This window comes from Ruditapes philippinarum, unplaced genomic scaffold (assembly GCF_026571515.1).
Source record: "Ruditapes philippinarum isolate M1 unplaced genomic scaffold, ASM2657151v2 ctg60_1_1_1_1, whole genome shotgun sequence".
Classification (NCBI taxonomy): Eukaryota; Metazoa; Mollusca; class Bivalvia; order Venerida; family Veneridae; genus Ruditapes; species Ruditapes philippinarum.
In genome coordinates this window covers 446,104-466,012 of record NW_026863697.1, presented here as the reverse complement: position 1 = coordinate 466,012, position 19,909 = coordinate 446,104, and the positions used below count along the sequence as shown (strand labels likewise).

The following is a 19,909-nucleotide window of genomic DNA, read 5'->3' as shown; positions in this document are numbered from 1 at the left end:
GTATGTAGCTACTCATATATTAGCTATGAGTTTCATCTTTACATGTAACAAACATTTTACGGACACACTTCGATGTGGTGGTGGTAGCTTTCACTCCGGATCACGGCAGTTACCAACAATTAAATTACCATAGCTCAGTTCAGCCACATAGGAAGGCTGTCAAGCAGTTTACCAGGACTAATTGCTTTTACTTTTGCAAGGAACTGAAAACTTTTGTACATGCCAGAGCAGAGGTACAATGCGAATAACCAAAGAAATGATTTCATAATCAATCACAACAAAAGTGACCTGCGCCTTCTAGGGATCAAACCCGGATCGCCCGATGCGCAGTCCAGCGCCCTACCTATTGATCTTCACTTCGATGTGCCTTTGCAGACAGCTTAAGTTTGTTCTTTTCAATCAGTTTGGTTAGAAAAAAAATATATGAGCCGCGCCATGACAAAACCAACATAATGCCTTTGCGACCAGCATGGATCCAGACCAGTCTGCGCGTCCGCGCAGTCTGATCAGGATCCATGATGTTTGCTATCAGTTTCTCTACTTGTTATAGGGTTTGTAAGCGAACAGCATGGATCCTGATCGGACTGCGCGGATGGTCGCAAACGCATTATGTTGGTTTTGTCATGGCCCGGCTCAATTATATAATAGCGCTGATAAATACATCCACCTGATAACGTTGACTATAAAAAGGTACATGATAACCAGTTTATGTGAATAGTATTAAAGTCGAACTGAACTTGTCTTGCTACACTATAGTTCAGAAAAGACATTTTATTGTGTAGACCTCAATAAATATCTTCTTACATCTTGTATGAAGAGGCGAAACATCCGCATTACAGAAATTATATGAAATACCTGGCGTTTTGCAAGGAAGAGAACGTTCATTTTAAGAACAAATTACATTGTGTTTTTTAAATATCAAACATACTCAGACATGCTTTTGTTTGACTTAGTTGTTGAGCATAATGTTGACGGACTTCAACTTCTGGAGACTAAACAATTTATCATTATGTTGATAAGGTATTCAAATGCAATTCCTGCCACAGCACTGTTATAATCAAAGTAAAGGCATTTAAGACTCGCCGTCTAAAATTACAGTGCACTCATTCGGTAATAAAGTTTGAGTCAGCATTCCTCTTTTCATGACATGGAACATAAATGCCACATAGATGGTTGAACGTACTTAAACTCCGCCATTGATATTTTTTAAATTCTAAATAAAACCATTTTCATTTTTTTTATGTTGAATTTTATTATTTATGTTGAAGCCAAAACAAGAGTTTGTTTCCACATCCGTCTTTAAACCTGTTATATAGGTTTCTTTTTTATGTTTTGATGGAAATATACATGCATAGCTGAAAAATTGTAACCGATTTTGGTATCTTATAATCGAAAGGTTTGATAATCATTTCTTTTTTAAGAAATTAAAAGAAAAATTGACATTTCTACAAAATAATACATTGTATACTGCGTTTGAAGAATACGCAATGATTACGTCAATAAAGAATCCAAATATGACTACATGACGTCAAATTAATCATAACTGGGATGAATGAAGTTTATATTGATTTAATTTTCCTCTACCACATAAGACATTCAAAGAGAAACAATGCATTCTTGTTAATCGTAGCAGTCCACAAACCCGTGATTATACTGCACGAAAGCCTTTTATAATTGTTTTTATATATAAATCTTGTTCAACTCACAGGAATCAAATAACCAAACTTACCCATTGCATATCTTAAGAGGTTATGTTAAGTCCTTGCAGGCACATTATGCCTAACAAAACAATTTTCTTTTAGAAAGGTCAAACATGAGTTGAGATTAATTAAATGTTGAACAACTAATAAAGAAACGCTGAATGTGCAGTTATCTGTACACGATCATTCTAGGTAAATACAGTGCGATTACCAAGTACATATATAATCCAACAGCTAGCATATTTTTAGGGAGATCCATATGATTTCGAACAGTAGAGGTGATTCCAGGGCCCAAGCAAATTGTATGCACTCTCTAATTCAAATTAGACATATATTCAGTAAGAAATTCCTAGACTTCAATACATTTCTGCAATAAAAGTATTTTAACCAAAGATGAGCATAGTATATCATTACAGAAAGAGACATTCAACCTACGTATTGAACTTAATATCAGCTTTTACCTAATGAACCATTTAGCGGTAACCAGACCTAGGCTTAATAACAGCATGGAAAGGAATGGTTTATTGCTAATTGTCTTCGAAACCGGAAACGTGAACTTTAGAAGATCGCGCCTTACAGACGTCAAAAGATTTATCGGTGCGTACAACAACGCGCAATGTATCTTTAAGAAGCAGACGGTGATATTTTCAATAGGTCACCTTTTGAGGACATGTTTGTTAATCCTCTTGAGGATGAAAGCATTCAATGCTGAACAATCTTTTTCAATAAATAAATAAATAAATAAATAAATAAATAAACAAATAAATAAATAAAATAAAGAAATGAATAAATAAGGAGATTATTCTTATGCGTAGAATGCGTATATTTATCAGAAAATAAGATATTTTATCTTTTAGGCCTTAAAGAGAACTGATTTTTATAATATATTGTTTGGATAATACTGCAAAGATTTAAAATATTTTAAGTTTGATGAGAAATTACTTGTTTTCAGGCAAAATTGTACAGCACAAATACATTAAAAGTCGGTTTAAAGTGTTAACTGAAAGACTATAAAAATATTACGATAAAAATATAACGCTTATATCCAAATGCTATTTTCATTTTTTTTTAAAAAGGTACAATTGGTTATTGCAAGTTATTTTATTACGTTGTTATTTCACCAACAACGTTTTTTTTCCTTAATAGGAATATACATTATCAACATATTGCAAAAAATCAAGCAAGCAAACTGTTTTCTATACAAAACATTTCAACCACTGTATGTTACAAGAACTACATGTAGATAGAGCACAATTCATGAACTGATATAAAGAACTAACTTGTGTACACACAATTGTACAAAATTAAACTCAATCGTCAACTGCAAAAGAAAAATGTACTAGCTCCATTCACAATGTCAGACCATCTTAGTAATACTTATATATGTATCATACATTTATAACGAATTCATTGGAATGTTTGTTTTAAATATTAAGTAAATTGAAGGTATTCAGTTTTTTTATCAAGTTCCCCGGCTTGATATGAAAATATAAACGGTAGCTACTAAGATGCTAATCCTCCAATATTTATCCGAACAGATAAAAAAAATATAAATGCATTCCATTTCATTGTACTGGTATACTGATTCGCTTAAAGTATTTTTCAGTGCCTAACCAATAAATTAAATACTGCATTTTTGTCTCACACTTTCACATTAAATTAATTCATCAATTTCTGTCAAAGTGATATATATCAAACGCCAATATTATTACCAAACAATTGATGAACATATTCATTGACATAAAAGTCAGACATCTGTACGGACGGATGACTAAAATTGGCATATAAGCGTGGGATAATATTTCACAGAAATATTCAATGTCCTTTAGGGACGTATCAGACGGATTGTATCAAAATAATTTCCACAATGTAAACAGATATCAGCAAAAAAAGCATTTTCATCTGTGCCAATATGAATATTACATCAGAGAAAATATTTCATTTAATCTCAAAGGACTGCAAACGTGTTAATAATTAAACAAAAAATCTGAACCATTGAGGACGTTATAACAAGAGAGGAAGATTTAATCTTAATTTTTTTATTTCATTTCTTTTTCATCATAACCCACATATTAATTTATTGAAATATTAGACGAAGAAGAGAGCTTGCTTACTTTGTTTGTTTTGTATGTTCCTGGTATGTAATGCATATAATTGTATGTCTATAATTAATCGCCATTATATGTGTGGTCGTGTTTTCTTAGTGGTTACTTAAAATCATCAGATCTATGTCAGTAAAATTAATTTACGTCAACAAACACATGAAAAGTGAAATATTTTTTTTCTACTGTTATTTATTAACAAAGAACAAAAATGAATGACTTGACAAACTGATTTACAATAATTTAAATTCCTACATATCTATTGTATCTATACGGAAACGTTTATACAACGTATTTTAAGATGAATTTTTAGCGTAGGCTTAATCTTTCTTTTTCCACAAATCAAAGCATGTGAAACAATTCTTTTGGGCATTAAAGTGTACTTGTTGTGTTTATTTTCTTTTCGCAATTTCTTATATTCTATAACTTATATGCATAAATATGGTTTTGTTATTTGTTTTGAACAGTGATAGAAATTTCTAGTAAAAGCAAAACATATTTCATCCCAAGAGAGTCTTGCCTGTAACACGTGTTTTGCTTTCCAACCGTGCAATGTATCATCTAAAGCGATTTATGTCATTACAATGCCCGAGAGAATTGTGATCGTACTATATTGTTTAAAACTTTTGAAGGCGAAATCAGAGTTCCATAAGAGATATGACCTGGTGTAGATACAATTACACTCATGGGGACGACGGTAGATCATTGGGCGACAATTACCATCAATTGTTTGTTACAAGTAATTTCGATTACAAGAGGAGGGTATATTTCCCATAAGAAAATTAAATTGATATATGGATACAAAAATACCAAATACAGATAGACAAGGAGACATATTATTTTATGTCGTTTCCTCGATTAAGATCTTCGGAAAAAAATAACCCAGGAAAAACAAGAATGAAGAAATCACTGTCGAATAACCTCATATGAGCTGTCACTGAAAGAACATTTTATATATAAAGTTTGTATTTATGTAATGTTCATAAAAACGACTATGTTAGATTTTATACGACATTTGTAAACAACTTACAACTTAAAAAAACACACATTTCATCAATGAATTAAAAGAATATTCTTTTAGACAGAGTTTCGTTGTCATTATGGCTGTATATTTTAATCAAAATAAACAAAGTGTGTGACTTTCCCAGCTTTAAAACATTCCTTGGTTCTTTTAGAAGACATAAGAAAAACCACTATGTATTTATGTAATGGCTAAAAAAGACTACTTTCGGCAAAAAAGCTTTCTATTCAAGGTTGTTGGTTGTCATATTTTCGGTTTGATATAAAAAAAAATCAATCAGACCCTTCCCGTGCTTTGAGTTCTCTCTTTCCCCTTTGTTTTAGCATGTTTGGTCCTATTTGTTGGACCACTGGGTACCCTTGTAGTGCGTGCTCTTGTGTGGAAGAACGTTGCGTTTCGTAACGTTGATTTTCCTTTTGTTTTTTATCTTTGCTCTAATACTTCACTTAAGATACTTAAAAAATATGTAGACAATATGCAAAATCAAGGAGATTTCGAGGTACCACTGAATTTGAGGAGCAAAATTAACCAAAATTTGTATTAACAGTTTAAATCTTGACAGACAATTAAAAATGTTGCAGGCTCGATTTGACTGAGCTTGTTCACGGACATAACTACAGTTTGTAAACGATGATACAACAGAAAGTCCCTTGAAATGTCATTTGTATAAAACGTAATAAATCAATAAGATTTCTACATTATAGTGTATGAAATTACTTTTGAGGGAATAAATAATTCAGCTCTTGTCAGTGTTTCTAAACAACTTTCCCGGTATATATCCAATTTAAACATTTACTTTTTGAGTATTTTAGGTTCTTCTTGTAAATAAATGATGAGTTCAAATAATTTTTGCTCTTTGTCTTTCCTTTCACTGAACATTGCATACAGGCGTTGTCAGTTTGACAAATGTTCATTTTATTCTAAACATGAAATGTCAAACGTTCTTTTTTTCTCTGTCACTGTTTAAATAACAAGAGATACCAAGTTATGTTATGTTGTATATACCCATTTTGGAAAATGATTAATAAATAATTAGGAATAAGCCAATTCCTGGCACTTCTGTATCAAATATCTAGAACATAGGTTAGTCAGCTGAAATACTAAAATGTAATCGAAACCCTGAAAAGCGCTAATTTTTAGTTAAATTTTGTAATCTTTTATTACAGCTGTGTTGAAATATAAGATTATTAGTTTGATTATAATACATTTCCTATTAACAAGAAAAAACCAAACTTCTGTTAGCCAAAGAATATCACTTTTGTTAGCCACAGAATCAAAGAATACTTCTTTAATTAGTTAAAGAATACTATTCTTATTAACCAAAGAGTACCACATTTATTAGCTTAAGAACACTTCTATTATTAGTCAAAGAATACTTTTTATTAACCAAAGAATACCACTTTTGTAAGCCAAAAAAATACCACTTTTGTTAGCCAAAGAATACCAACATGCATACGATTATGAAAACAACTTCATGTCAATATGTTTTTACGCCGAATGTATTGACTGAAACAATCCCATGCTAAAATCTAATTAATGTTGCCTTCCTATATTAGCACATTCCTAACACTTGACGAAATAATTAATCCTAGGTGGTAATATAGGGGAATATCTGTGATCTCGTCCACAGGGTATCAAAAGTTGAAATGTATCAAATATGGACTTCCTTCTTAATGCTTCATCACCTTTATGGGTGCAAAATATCTGAATTTTCTAATAAAAAGGTCAATCATTTATCTAAATTGTTGTTTCAAGGAAATGATCACTTCTTTAGTGAAAACGAAATTAAAGTTGATAATCCAACAAAGAACATACTGTATCTTCTCCATCTTATACCGTCCTCTTAAACTTAAACTTAAAATTGTTTATAAAATACTATTTAATAGCTGTCTTAACGGTTGATTTAACTTTGCTTTTCTTTGTATTCAACTTGATCAATTTGAACTTCGTCAATTGTGTGTCTGTTTCTACGGAAATTATCAAGCATTTCGCTTTCCAAATTCAGAGAAGCTTTCTTTGAGCTTAAAGCTTCCTTAACAATTAAACTAGTATAAAATATATGCTTACTAAAACAAATAGTATTTGTCTAAGAGATAAACTGCATTTTTATTTAAAGAAATTTTGTAGCATCTGTGTCTGATCGAAACAATGTTGTAATTCTACCCCAGCCGGTAAGTGTGTATACTTGAAATACTGCGTGTTACAGCAACAATAATATATAATATGCTTTATGTTGGTGACAAAAACATAACTAAAATGTTTGCAGAAGAAAGTGACCACTTACCTGTACATGTAGCGTCCGGTCGTTTGTCTAATATAAAAGGCCTTCTAAGATCCCTCAGTCTCGAAAGGTCCACACTGAGTCCATATGTACAAGCACTTAAAACACTCCAAACAATAAAAATGCACTGTGTCCTACTGAACAACCGCATCTGAAATGTAAGAGATAGCCTTTGTAAGAAAAACGTGCAGTTTGATATATATATAACACATTTAACACATATGACAGAGTGCGTCATAACATGTAAATGAAAAATGCATTATCATCTGAGGCAACCTATCCTTGTTGATATTGTTTCTGACATTTAAAGTTGTATGCCTCTACATGAGACAATTTTTTAAGAAATCTTAAGATTTTAAGAAAAATACAAATATTCACAAAGTAATAATTAACATGTTATAATTATGTCATTAATGACTGGTTTTGCAGTATTTATCATCATATTTCGACTGCATGACTCACACAGTAAGAGATATTAATAAATATTTGTATATGTTGATCTTAATTTGGTAATTTACGTAGAAATTTCCGTTTGCAATATCAAATTAAATTGTGTTCAATTGACTTGAGTTCTTCTTTGAAAGACGCCATGTGAGCTTTTATGTGTTGGTGAGACGTAAAACCCAAATTAACAACAACAAAAAACAAACAAAAACATCTCATTTCAGCGCTACGTTTATATAGCTTGACCTCATGATGTCTCGAAATAATAACCTTTCCAGTTAAAACGTTACATTAAAAATATACTTATTTTCCTTTAATAACACTAACAACTAAATATTGATGTATCACTATACAATTTTAATTTATGTTATAGACACCAATATCATTTGGAAAATACAGTTTTCAGAGGTCTTATAAATCTTCGGGGATCGGAAAATAAATATGTTGTAATTAATTGTATGTAAATCTATAAACTATTAATACTGCAAAAGTTTAAGAAGAAAAAAAAAATATGAAAAAAATGTAAAATGTCGATCTCGAACGAATGCAAAGAAGTATGAAAAGGATAGATTTCCTGAATGATATTTCCAAAAAAATATATAATTTTAATAATTTATAACGTTGCTCAAAATTGTAAATCGATATACATCTTTACGATTATTTTTCTTCTCCATTGCCAATTACTATGTGTAAAATGAAAGAAAGTGAGAAATAAAGACAGGAAAATATTTTCGAATATGAAAGTCTAGCGTCTGCATTTGTCAAATTTCACCTTTTATATCAAATGAATGATTTTTTGCCGGCGTCACTGGTCGCAACATGTCACTTTTATTCCAAGGGATCACCTTCTTTCTAGATTTATATGAATATTCATAAACACAACTTATGGAAGTGGAGTAGATTAAATTCCTATAAATGTATACTTAGAACTTTTATCCCGTTGTTGCGCATCAATGACGGATTTTGCTCTAACAATGTCATGGGCTTGCACGGTAATCTTTTTATAAACATGTTCGATTTAGTAAAACCTGCTACAATATTCAGTTTGCTCGGCCACTGAAGGTTTAATTTTGACTATTTTATATTGTATCTTTTTCACTTCAGGTCATAAATAGTAGCGAATTCGCAATGCATTTATTCAATAAAGAGTAAAATTAGTTAGAAGTGTGACGCATGGTAGCAGTCGTTGCATAGCTAAATCATCACGTTTAAGCGCTTTCATTTGAAAGGACATTTTCATGTCACAATTATCTGTTGATGAAATGAATGTATTTGGTAAATATAATGCACTTTTACAACAATGATATATCTACAGAACCTAAAAAAGGTTTACAATCTACTGATAAGTTCATCAACGCCAAGGATTACGTTCCCCTTTCTACAATTGTTCTAAAAATATTTCATAGGGCAATATCGGGCACGGAAATTGTTCCAAATAACTACTGTTGTGTAAACTCGGTATCCGTTAAACCGAAATATATGAAACCTTTTCTTAAGCGGCTTATTGTAAGATATCATTTTCTTTGGGGAAAAAGTACTGAGACATGACAGCTTTATCCAAATCAAGGGCAGAAAGAAAACACAGGACCGATATGAGCATGAACAGCAGCAATATTTTTTTGAGGTCGTTTATTAAATCTAAGAGCACGATATGTTTAAAAAAATTAACCAAAGATTCTATGTAAATAGTGCTAAGCAAATGAAATAGGAGAAACAAACCAAACTTTAATAATTCGACGAACCGGTTTGCATATTAGTGCTGCATGACTTTGCTCCAAAAGGTTGCCTAAGCTAATACAAAAACACAATATCATATTTAAAGAATGTAAATAGATACATAAAAAAAGCAAAAACAAATTTAGACTTAGTCATGTTTTTCATAACATCATACTCTAAAGATTGAAATTCAGTGTTTAATAGGATTACTGCAAGTAAGTGTTCGTGTTCAGTATTAAATACAGGTTAGTGTTAATTAGTAAGCATTTGCAAAATGAAATTGATCAAGACCGGCATCGCCGTTCGACCAATTTAATCTGGTAAATGCTAACAATTTGAGGATATGTTTTATAAACAAGGGGTTTACAAATAGTGAGCCGATTAACTGAAGTAAATATGTTATGTTTCATTTGTAAAACTGCAATCCTAAAACACAAAAATAAAAAATCAAACACTTTATAAAAAAAATAGGATTAAAGGTTAATGCATAGTTATCAACGTGAATTATGTGTGCTCGGTGGCATTGTCTGATTTCAAGATATGGTTTGAAGACCAAATATACGTGTACTCGTATTCTCGAAATTACATTGAAAAATAAGCAAGCATTACTATACGTGTTTTAATTCGTTCAATATTGGAGTATTGATTCAACTGATCTGACACTTTCCAATATTTAAAAGTTATCATCTGCAGACGTGCTCCCAATAATTTTCCCTGAGAAAATGTTCTTACCGCATATGAGTCTGAACCTAAAATTCCAAATAAAATCATCCTGAAATTTTAATCGCGCCCTTCCTAACCTTATATGCTAAATGACGGCTGCAAACAGTTTGTTTTAATGACCGTACATACACATTTATGTTTCTATAGAAACCATATTTTAGAGTTGCAAACAAATTGGACATACCCAGTTTGAAGTCTAAAGGGATTGTCAAATACAATCGAGGGAGGTAGTTGTAAGTGCGACAATTTTGCTGTTCCGTTTCATACACAATGTTTAGAATTCGGTATATGCATTAGCATTTCAGTGTTATTAAATTATGAACGGACTTTGTGAACTTATTATTTGGATGAGACGTACCATTTTGTACCTTACAACCTCGTTGACCGTATAGTGTTATGGAAAATAATAAAAAATATACAAACAAAGCAATTTCATTTCCTTATCAACACAATTGCTCTGAACTTCTTCAGACAACACCTTTGATTTATTGTTGTTATAAGTTTATCTATTTCGTTCGCGGGAACATATATTTACACATTTTGTTCACGAGAACATGTTTTGTAAACAAATTATAACTAATGTCAGGGGTTTGCTTAAAATAACGACGTTGATCTGAAACATTTCGCTTACAAGAGACTTTATAAAAATCATTCGCTTACAAGAGACTTTCTAAATCAATAGCATTGGTCTCTTAAGGATTTCTCCGGCAACATTGTTATAACCAAGAACATTAACGCCAGAGAGTTCTTTAGGGAAATGTTTATACCTATCCAGTCAACCGAAACAGACAAACTGTAATAATATTTTTCCCGAATTCGAATCAATATGATTTGACTAGATTTACAAAAACAATGTTAATATTTACGTAAAAATAACAGATATTTGTTGTCACAACAAAACGAGGTTATTTCACTAAGTTGAACATTCGTTCTTACTTGACGCATCAAACATGTATAAAAGTATAACTTTTGAGTCCCATTTATTTTGTACTTACACCAGATAAGAATCCGTACAATTATTCAAGAATCGCAGTCATGATATCTCCCATTTTGAATTTTGATTATTATCGACAATTGGAACTGACTTTCATTGCCCCTGTCTCTTTTTCTCTGATCAATTTTATTTTTTTAGTTTGGGCCATTGTTCACTCGCACACACGTTTTCTTATGTTGTTGCACCATCAAAGGATTGTTTTAATGCAGTGATAAGGAATTGTCAATATGGTTTCTTGAAAATGTGTCTGGATATTTATAATTTATAGATGCTAAATTTAGTATTTTTTGTGTAATCGGTGCTACAAAGTTTACAATTATTAAGAATATTTTTTTTTTTTTTTTTTTTTTTTTTTTTTTTTTTTCATTTATTTTATTTTTCAAAAACATATAAACACAATCATTCACATTTACATAGAAACTCCACACAGAAAAAAAAGTAAAAACAAAACTTTCAAAAAATTCAGAAAGAAAAAGAATAGATCTACTTAAAAAACTATCATTCTTACACTAAACAAAAACACACACACACACCAACACGCACACACGCACACACACACCAACACACACACACACACACACACAAGACAGGGAAAAAAAAGACAAGTGAATCAGTTTCATTTAATTTTTTACGTTTTATGGTTTATACGTTTAATTTACATAATATTATTGTTTTAGTCATCAGTATTGTTTGTTAAAGTGTTAGATAATTTACTCCATTTTTGTTTGTACGATTGAATTTTATCATTTGACAGTGCAATTGCTTCTTCAATCTGTATCCTTAACAGCAAAAAGTTTTTAAAAATATCAAAAGTGGGCTTTCTTCCTTGATATTTCATTTTTAAAATGTAATATTTCATTAGAATAATGATATAATTTACTACATTACTATTTATATTGGTTGTAAGCTCTCCAAAAAACACTGTTTCTTTACTGTATGAAAAATGAAGATTAATGGATAAGAGAAAGGAATGCAAGTTTGACCATAAATTTTGCACAATATTACATTCCCAAAATAGATGATGAAGTGTTTCTAAACTACTGCAGCAAAAATCACACAAATTTGAATTGCATAGATTATATTTGAAAAGCATAGTGTTTGTTGCAGTAAGTCTATGGATGAACTTATACTGAAAATTTCTTAATGTCACATCTATAGTACATTGTAGTGGTATAGTATATATCTTAATCCAATTCAATTCTATATCTATTTCTTTTTCCCATTGCTCTTCATTTTTATTTTTTACCTTCTCATCATTTTCAAGTTGGATATTATATAAAAGTTTATTTATTGTTTTGGATTTTTGAATTTTATTGAGAAGCGTATCTTGTTCTTCCATATAAGTTGTGTTATTTTTTAGTTTCTCAAGGTATTGTTTTGGTATATTGTTTATTAGCATAAAGTATCTTAAATAATCAGCATTTTCTATTCCGTAAATTTCTTTAAAATCATCATATTTATAAAAGGCTTTTCTCCTATAATCATAAAGATGTTCTATATAAAGTATGCCTTTATCATGCCATGTTTTATAATAAACCAGTTTGTTGTCAATTTTAATGCTAGAATTATTCCATACTATGTCTTTAACATTATCTTTGTTTTTATTGTGCTCATGCTGAATGTGAAACCAAGACGAAAGAACATTATTCATGAACGAATTATGTGGATATAAATTATTGATATCATTTTTTGAAAGATTACATTGGAAGATAAAATCATTTCCATTTTGCTTTATCTTGTGTTTTACAAAAAGTTTCCATGAACTCTCATTATCTTTGTTTATATACCTTTTTACCCAGCTTGCTTTTACTGCATTAAGATAATATGTAATGTCTATCATTTTTAGTCCACCATTTTTTATATTAAGTTTTAAAGTTTTGCGTTTTATTTTTTCTGGTTTTCCTGCCCATAGAAAGTGAAACATCGCTTTAGTTATTTCTTTCATCTTATCATTGGATGGGTTTGCTAAAACTGAAAAAGGATATATTAATTTTGGCAATGCAAAAGTTTTTATCACTATTACTTTTCCCATTAACGTAAGCTTTCTGTGTTGCCACTGCTTTAAGCAATTGAAAAAATCTTGAAGTTTAGGTTCTAAATTTATGTTTGTATTTTTCTTGTAATCTGACGAAAATAAAAAGCCTAATGTTTTTGCTGAATCAGATGTCCACTTAAATTTTCTATTTTTACAATATTCTATGTTAGTATCTTTAAATGACCCGACTCGTAATATTGTTGATTTCTTTGAATTAAGGTTTAAACCGGAAATTTTACTAAATTCTGTTATCACATAGACAAGTTTTTCGAAAGACTTAACTGAACCATCGTTTACGAAAGTTGCATCATCTGCAAAGAAGGATTGTTTTATTTCTTTGTCCTCAACTTTTATTCCTTTTATTTCACTATCTTTTTCTATGTAATTGGATAAAATTTCTAAACAGACGATGAATAATGATGATGATAAAGGACATCCTTGTCGAACACCCCTTTCTATGGTAAAAGGTTCTGAGAAATGACCATTATTTACAATAATACTTGAAATATCAGTGTAAAAAAGTTTGACCCATTGTATAAAATCTTTACCAAAATTGAACTTTTGAAGAGTATTAAAGATAAACTGATGATTTAAACTATCAAATGCTTTTTCATAATCGGCAAAGAATAATAAACCTGGTTTGTTAAGAATATTTGCCATTTGCCAAATAACTTTAACATCACCCATGAAATTAACCTCTTCAAAGATCCCTTCATGACCTTAATCTGTCTTATTCAATAATTAGATTGTTGGATTACATCGCAACAGATTTGTTAACAGAAAAACATGTCAAAGTATGTGATTGAATCTATCTTTTTTATTCACATAAAAGGTCAGAGATTCGATCTATCAAATTTGCTATTAAACAAACATTGTAACACTGTTGGCTTATACGAACTTATGTTAGTTCGACTGTCCTGTGATCAACCGGTACTTAGCATTGAGTGTAAAACTTCTTGCTCACGAAAACAACGGCTTGACCCACATGGCAAGCATTCTTTATATCACTAGTCACTCGGTTACCACGCCACTTACTGTTGGAGATATATATTGTGAATGTTTTATTTCATAACGACAAACAGATGACTCTCGCATCAATTCCATTTCATTCTACTTCTGCAATCAATTAGAGACGTAGATTGGTTTCATTATATACATAATTCAAAAATCATATCCTCCAGTGTATTCCTGGAATGGAGTTATTACCTGCAATGACCTGGACCGACCAATGGTCAAACAGGACAATAATTTCTATAGTTATAAGGAGACCGACCACAGTCAATTTCCGTCATTTCATGGATGTTTGGCAGATATCTGGAGTTTCCAAGTCAATTCAATTAGATGAACCTAAATGTCCAAACTCTGGGAGAATGGTGACAAATAAATTCCTAAGAGAGAGGTAAACTTCATTAATTATTCACAATGTTATTGGTTCTCTTCACCAATCATATATTTATAGACTGTCATCTATGGCAAGCTGTGTACGTGTGTTTGTCTTTCCCGGTTTTCGTGTTTAAAGGAAACATTGAACTAGTTGAACTGTTAATTCTTAACAAACGTTTTAATCGGACCTAACATTGACATATGCAGTTATATAAGCAATTTCAGTATGTTTAAATAACGCTTACAGCCTTTACCTTTGAAATTGAACCGTTGTACTTTATTAACAGGAATTTAAATTGTATTTATAAATGAAAATTTCAATATATCTTCGATACACACACCCATGGATCCGCTGTAAATTGACATACCACACCTGGCTTGTCTAATTTTGGAAACAACGTGCGTTTGAGTGAGTTTGGTTCAAACGTTCTTAACTACGTTCTGATTTACACCGCCTTCAATAACACGTTTTACTCGAAAGAAATACGATTCGTTCTTACTTGAAGAAATAATAATAAAGCTTATTACGTTTCATATCATGATATTGTCAGCTATTTAGATATATAAAATATCAAATTATGAAAAAAAATATTGTGACATTTACGTTTCCTGGCAACTTATTTGAAATTTAAAGAAATGTTGATATGGAATTTCATATTCTCCATTAAGAAATATTGCAGAGTTCGAATTACAAATGCCAATTTATAGACGCAACCGGAAACCAATGTAGAAAGGTTACATTTTTAGAATATCGATACACATTTAATCATTTAGTCGATAATTCAAAAAGTACACACATTTTTTTTTCAGAAATAGCCACCAAATCACATCCACAAAACTTTGGGTTGGAGCTTTCAATCCCTGAATTTGCGGCCAGACAGACACTGTTACCGATTGACCACGCACATGTATTTAAGAAACATTGATTTTTCTTTGGTTTTGTCGCATTATCATAGTATATATCATATGGCAGCTTTCAAGTTCTACTGGTAGAGGAAGACCTCAGGCGCCCCTTTGTATTTTGTTTCAGGCACACACGTTTCGGAAGCTAGCTTGATTTAATATTCTATCACCCGTCACTTTTTTGTAATGTTAATTCTAATAGGCCAATCGGAGCTATCAAGTGTGCCATCCATGTGATTTAAAAGATTGTGTAGTGTTACATAAGTAACAGTACTTTTTCACAGTAGAAATGTGAATAATTAAAACCCATAGATAAATTATTTGTTCGTAGAAATAAAATATTTATATAATATTTATACACATAAGATACCAAACTTTTGCACCAAAAGTATGTAAACATTAAGGTACTTAAAACAATAACACTTTCAAATATAATAGTTTGTTTATGTTATTGCATTCAAGGCGATGAACTGTTTTCCTTAATATTTTTCTGCGTCTCTTCCTTTTTCAAACTACAAGATAATATAATAGTTTTTCTCTATGGCATGACCGTTTTGTTAACATGTCGGCCTAGTATGCTAATGATCGCTAGCCGGATGTGTTCAAATCCTGTAAGGGGCAAGTCTTTGTTTCCTTGAGCAAGAAACTTTACTCTCATAACTCAGTGCTGGTTTGATCCAGGAACTGTTTCGAAAGTGTGTCTATAAGCTTATAGCTTCCTACACAATCGAACTAAAATAATTCTGTATTAACCAAGGTATTCATAACGCATCAATAGTATGCAATAATAAGCTATGTTATATGGGTTGAATACATTTATTGACGTTTTCTCGCCCCGATGGCACTCCTACAATTACCTTGTATTTTCCATTTGTTTGGACAAAAAATTGCTAAATGAGCTTTTTTGTCATACTTACAGATAAACCTCTTATTGTTTGAATTGTCTCAGAAGTTTATACAACAACCCTGGCTAGTGACTCGGGAAAACATGCAAAGTTTGTTCATGTGCATTTATAAAAGTTCTATAATTACAAATTACTGTATTTTCATATATGCATACAGATCAACAACTTTATAGCAAACGAATTCGCAGTGATGTTATAAAATCTACATTGTAACCACCAGCTTGACTGTATAACTATCCGCCATTTACCATTAATATTTCGTGTGAATATCAATTAGTTGTTGCACTATAGAATTATAGGTTTGTAATATATACATATGAATGTCCCAATAGTCACATTACTCCACTTTGTACATGGGCGTATAATATAAAATTAAGTATACTAGTCAGCGATAGTTATTCTCCGAGCATGTCAATGACGCCTTGTTTACAAAACAAGAAATAACTTCGTCCGTGAAACCTATGAATTATTAAACACTACCACAAAAGCTGGGCCACACTTTGAAGCGAATAGTGTGATAACAAGAAAACGTACTGAATAAAAAATATAACAATGACGTGACTTGTTAGAGGAAGCTAGATGTATCGTAAGTATACATGCACTAAATTTTGGCACGTGTTATTTCATACAGTTTCACGAGTCATGTATCATTCTTAAATTAAGTACACATATGGTAATTCTTATATTATCTCACGTAATCAACGCCCTGGCACGGAAAAGGCCCGAGGTCGCCGACATTGATTGATAAATTCTTCTTGCTAGCGGTATTTATGTATACATTTAAAAACTGATGGCCGGCAAGAACAAAAAAAATGTCACTTCTGTTGTATTGATTTCCATATTAAACTGTAAAACAATCCGCAATGTCAAACTTTTAAATTCCGTTTATTTTATTTTTTTGTTCATTTGTTTATTTATATATTTTTTATATGGGTTCCTGTAAGTATTTACTAAAAAAAAAGTAAAAGGGTAATTAATGTGTGTTTTTTTCTCTCTCATAAATATCTGACGAACACCAAATTATTTGATTTTCTATTTAAATACAGTTTTACAGCTATTTTAGATATATATCCCTATAATTCAGACAAAATGTGTTACACTTTGATTTACACATACATTATGATTGATTTTTATGCGATTTTTATATAATTCTATGTATAAACTAAAGTAAATAATAATAAATATCTAGAAACAACAAAAACACATTATAAACATCACGAAACAAAATGTTATTCTAAAATATTATAGTCGGAGTTTCAAACATAATGTCGTTTCGCATTTGATACATTTGTCCCCTTTGAGATATTTATTATATAGCTTTATTCAAATATTACCTTTTTTTGCAAAAGAATGCATTCTTAATGATTCTATACACAATAACAAAAATTACAACAATGTCACTGTGACATTTTCATAAAAAAACAAAGCATTATACATGTACTTGTAACTCGGCCTTCAAAATTATCATTTATCAACCCCTGGCATAGGAAATCCAAATGTGCTTCAGTTGCGTGTCTCTTGGAACATATTTGTAATTTCCATATTATAACGCGGTATCAAAATCATTTAAAGCTAAAAATCAATTAAGCGCATATCACAAAGGAAGGAATTCAACTGGTAAGGTGATAAAATGGTTGATTTAGGCATGAGCTGGTTCCCAGACGGATTAAAAACGTCTCCAGCATTTCATAACTCTTGGCAATCTTTAGAAACTTATTCCACAGAAAGGATTGGCAAATGTTGTTTTAAAATCAAATTAATTAATCGTTAGACTGCTTAGGTTCTAAAATGGACTTGACATGTTTCTAACATTTTTGTTGGGGATAAGAAAGTTGAAGATGAAAGTTAAAGATAGGAAACGCAGCTCCCCATACATAGTTCATTATTTACTAATTTCATGAATTTCAATAAATTTCTGTGATTAAAATATTTTACTCAAGAATGAGCATAGTTATATCTTTAAGAATAAGTCAGTCATCAAACAGTACACTGGTAGTAATATATCACTGCCGGCTTCAACACTGTAATGGTTAAAACAAGTTTAAATGCATGCTATTCTTCATAAAACCGACATTCCGTACACATGTTCACATTTGCTTTGTTCGAACCGGATTTGTGTTTCAGATTGCTAAACAATATCTACTAATTTAAATTATGATATTATATTAACCCTTTTTAATCAATCCAAGCTAAATTGGGACATATAGTAAATTGTTATTTTTTGTACTTATAAGTTCCAATTTGAATATGACATTTCAAACACGAAGGCGATAAAGCTATAGTGCTAAATTATTAGTCTTTTGTTTTAAAATAAAGTTACTTTATTTCTGCCGAATAATTACTAGATCTGTTGACGGAGTCGATACTTTAAACTCGTCCGTTTATCATATTGTACAATGTATTCTTAAGATGACAGAACAGTGCAATATTGAAGAAAATGAATTAACAACAGAAAATGAATTAGAATTTAAAGATGTTTGGTTACTGCGGTGGTTTTTCTTTTTGAAACAACTATTTCAAACTATACATAAAATAATCAGGTGAAAGGGTTTTTTTTTATCTTATCCCCTTTTTTAATTTTAGAGATAGCATCATAAAAAGCACAATTATTTTAGATTATATTAGCTTGGGACGCGTTAAAGCCTCTTAAATGAAGACCGTTAAAAGAATGCGTGACAGTAAACCAGTTTTAATTTCAATGATAGTCAGTAATTTGTCATTACTTAAATCGTAAATTTTTACATAATTGGAAATCATAAGGTCGTATAAAATATACGTAGAAAAAAGATACTTCCTTGTCATAATTTCAAATTACTTTAACAATAAACCCATAAAATATACCTTATGACGATTAAAATGAAAAAGTTGTGGGAAACCTATAACGAGAGTTTTAGTTAAAATAGCATACGAGTATAAGCGCGTAAAAGAAAGACACAAAGAATACGATTTTGTGTAAAATGACGCTTATAATGCGTAAATTGCAAACATTATAATCTTAGAATGTGGTGGGAAACAATGTGCAGTAAAGACTGTCACCTTCGTGCATGAAATGTAATATTTGTATTTGGAACTTACCAGTACAATTTTTAATATTCACAATGCATGAAATAGTTTACATGTAATATGCAATAAATTACAGATTTTATAGTATTTATCACCATATTTCTAATGTGTGACACATGACAAACTCAGTAAGGGCTATGTTTGCATATCCTGACCTGCAACTTTCGTAGATTTTAAAAGTGTAAATTACTTACCATGATATCTTGATATTATACTTCTTTTTACTACAGCTTTAAAAAATCATAAAAATTTACGTACATAAATCAAGAGGCATGCTGCTTTAAAGATTATCATGTGAATCTGGTCAACAACCCATGTTGAAATGAAACTTAAGTTCAACGGTGCCTGTGGCCCCAGGAACTAACATCAACGCGACAAAACCATTTTCTATAATCATTCGTCTTTCAGCACAGAAAACGCGGCAAAAGAAGTATCCTGTCCTCGAAGAGTCGTTTAAATGAAGATGAATGAACTTTACAATGCGATTTAAACTTCCCAGGAGAATTGTTTCCTAGTAGACAAAAGACAATATGCTCTTGTCTTTGGGCGCCGTTTGTTTGTTTTCAAATTAGTTTCTCCAGTACATACATGTACCTTAGACCTGGATACTAAAATTTCAGCGCCGTATAAGAATCGAAA

At 30.9% G+C, this 19,909-nt stretch overlaps 1 protein-coding gene across 3 annotated transcripts in view; it reads right to left on the bottom strand.

Annotated features, from left to right (window-relative positions):
• LOC132723051 (neuropeptide prohormone-4-like) overlaps positions 1–19,909 on the bottom strand; it is a 64,332-nt gene that overhangs the window by 27,266 nt on the left and 17,157 nt on the right. For all 3 annotated transcript variants that reach the window (XM_060707720.1, XM_060707719.1, XM_060707718.1), the window contains exon 2: positions 7,108–7,255. In XM_060707720.1, coding sequence (XP_060563703.1) covers positions 7,108–7,255 — 148 coding nt within the window. The remainder of the gene's footprint in view (positions 1–7,107; positions 7,256–19,909) is intronic.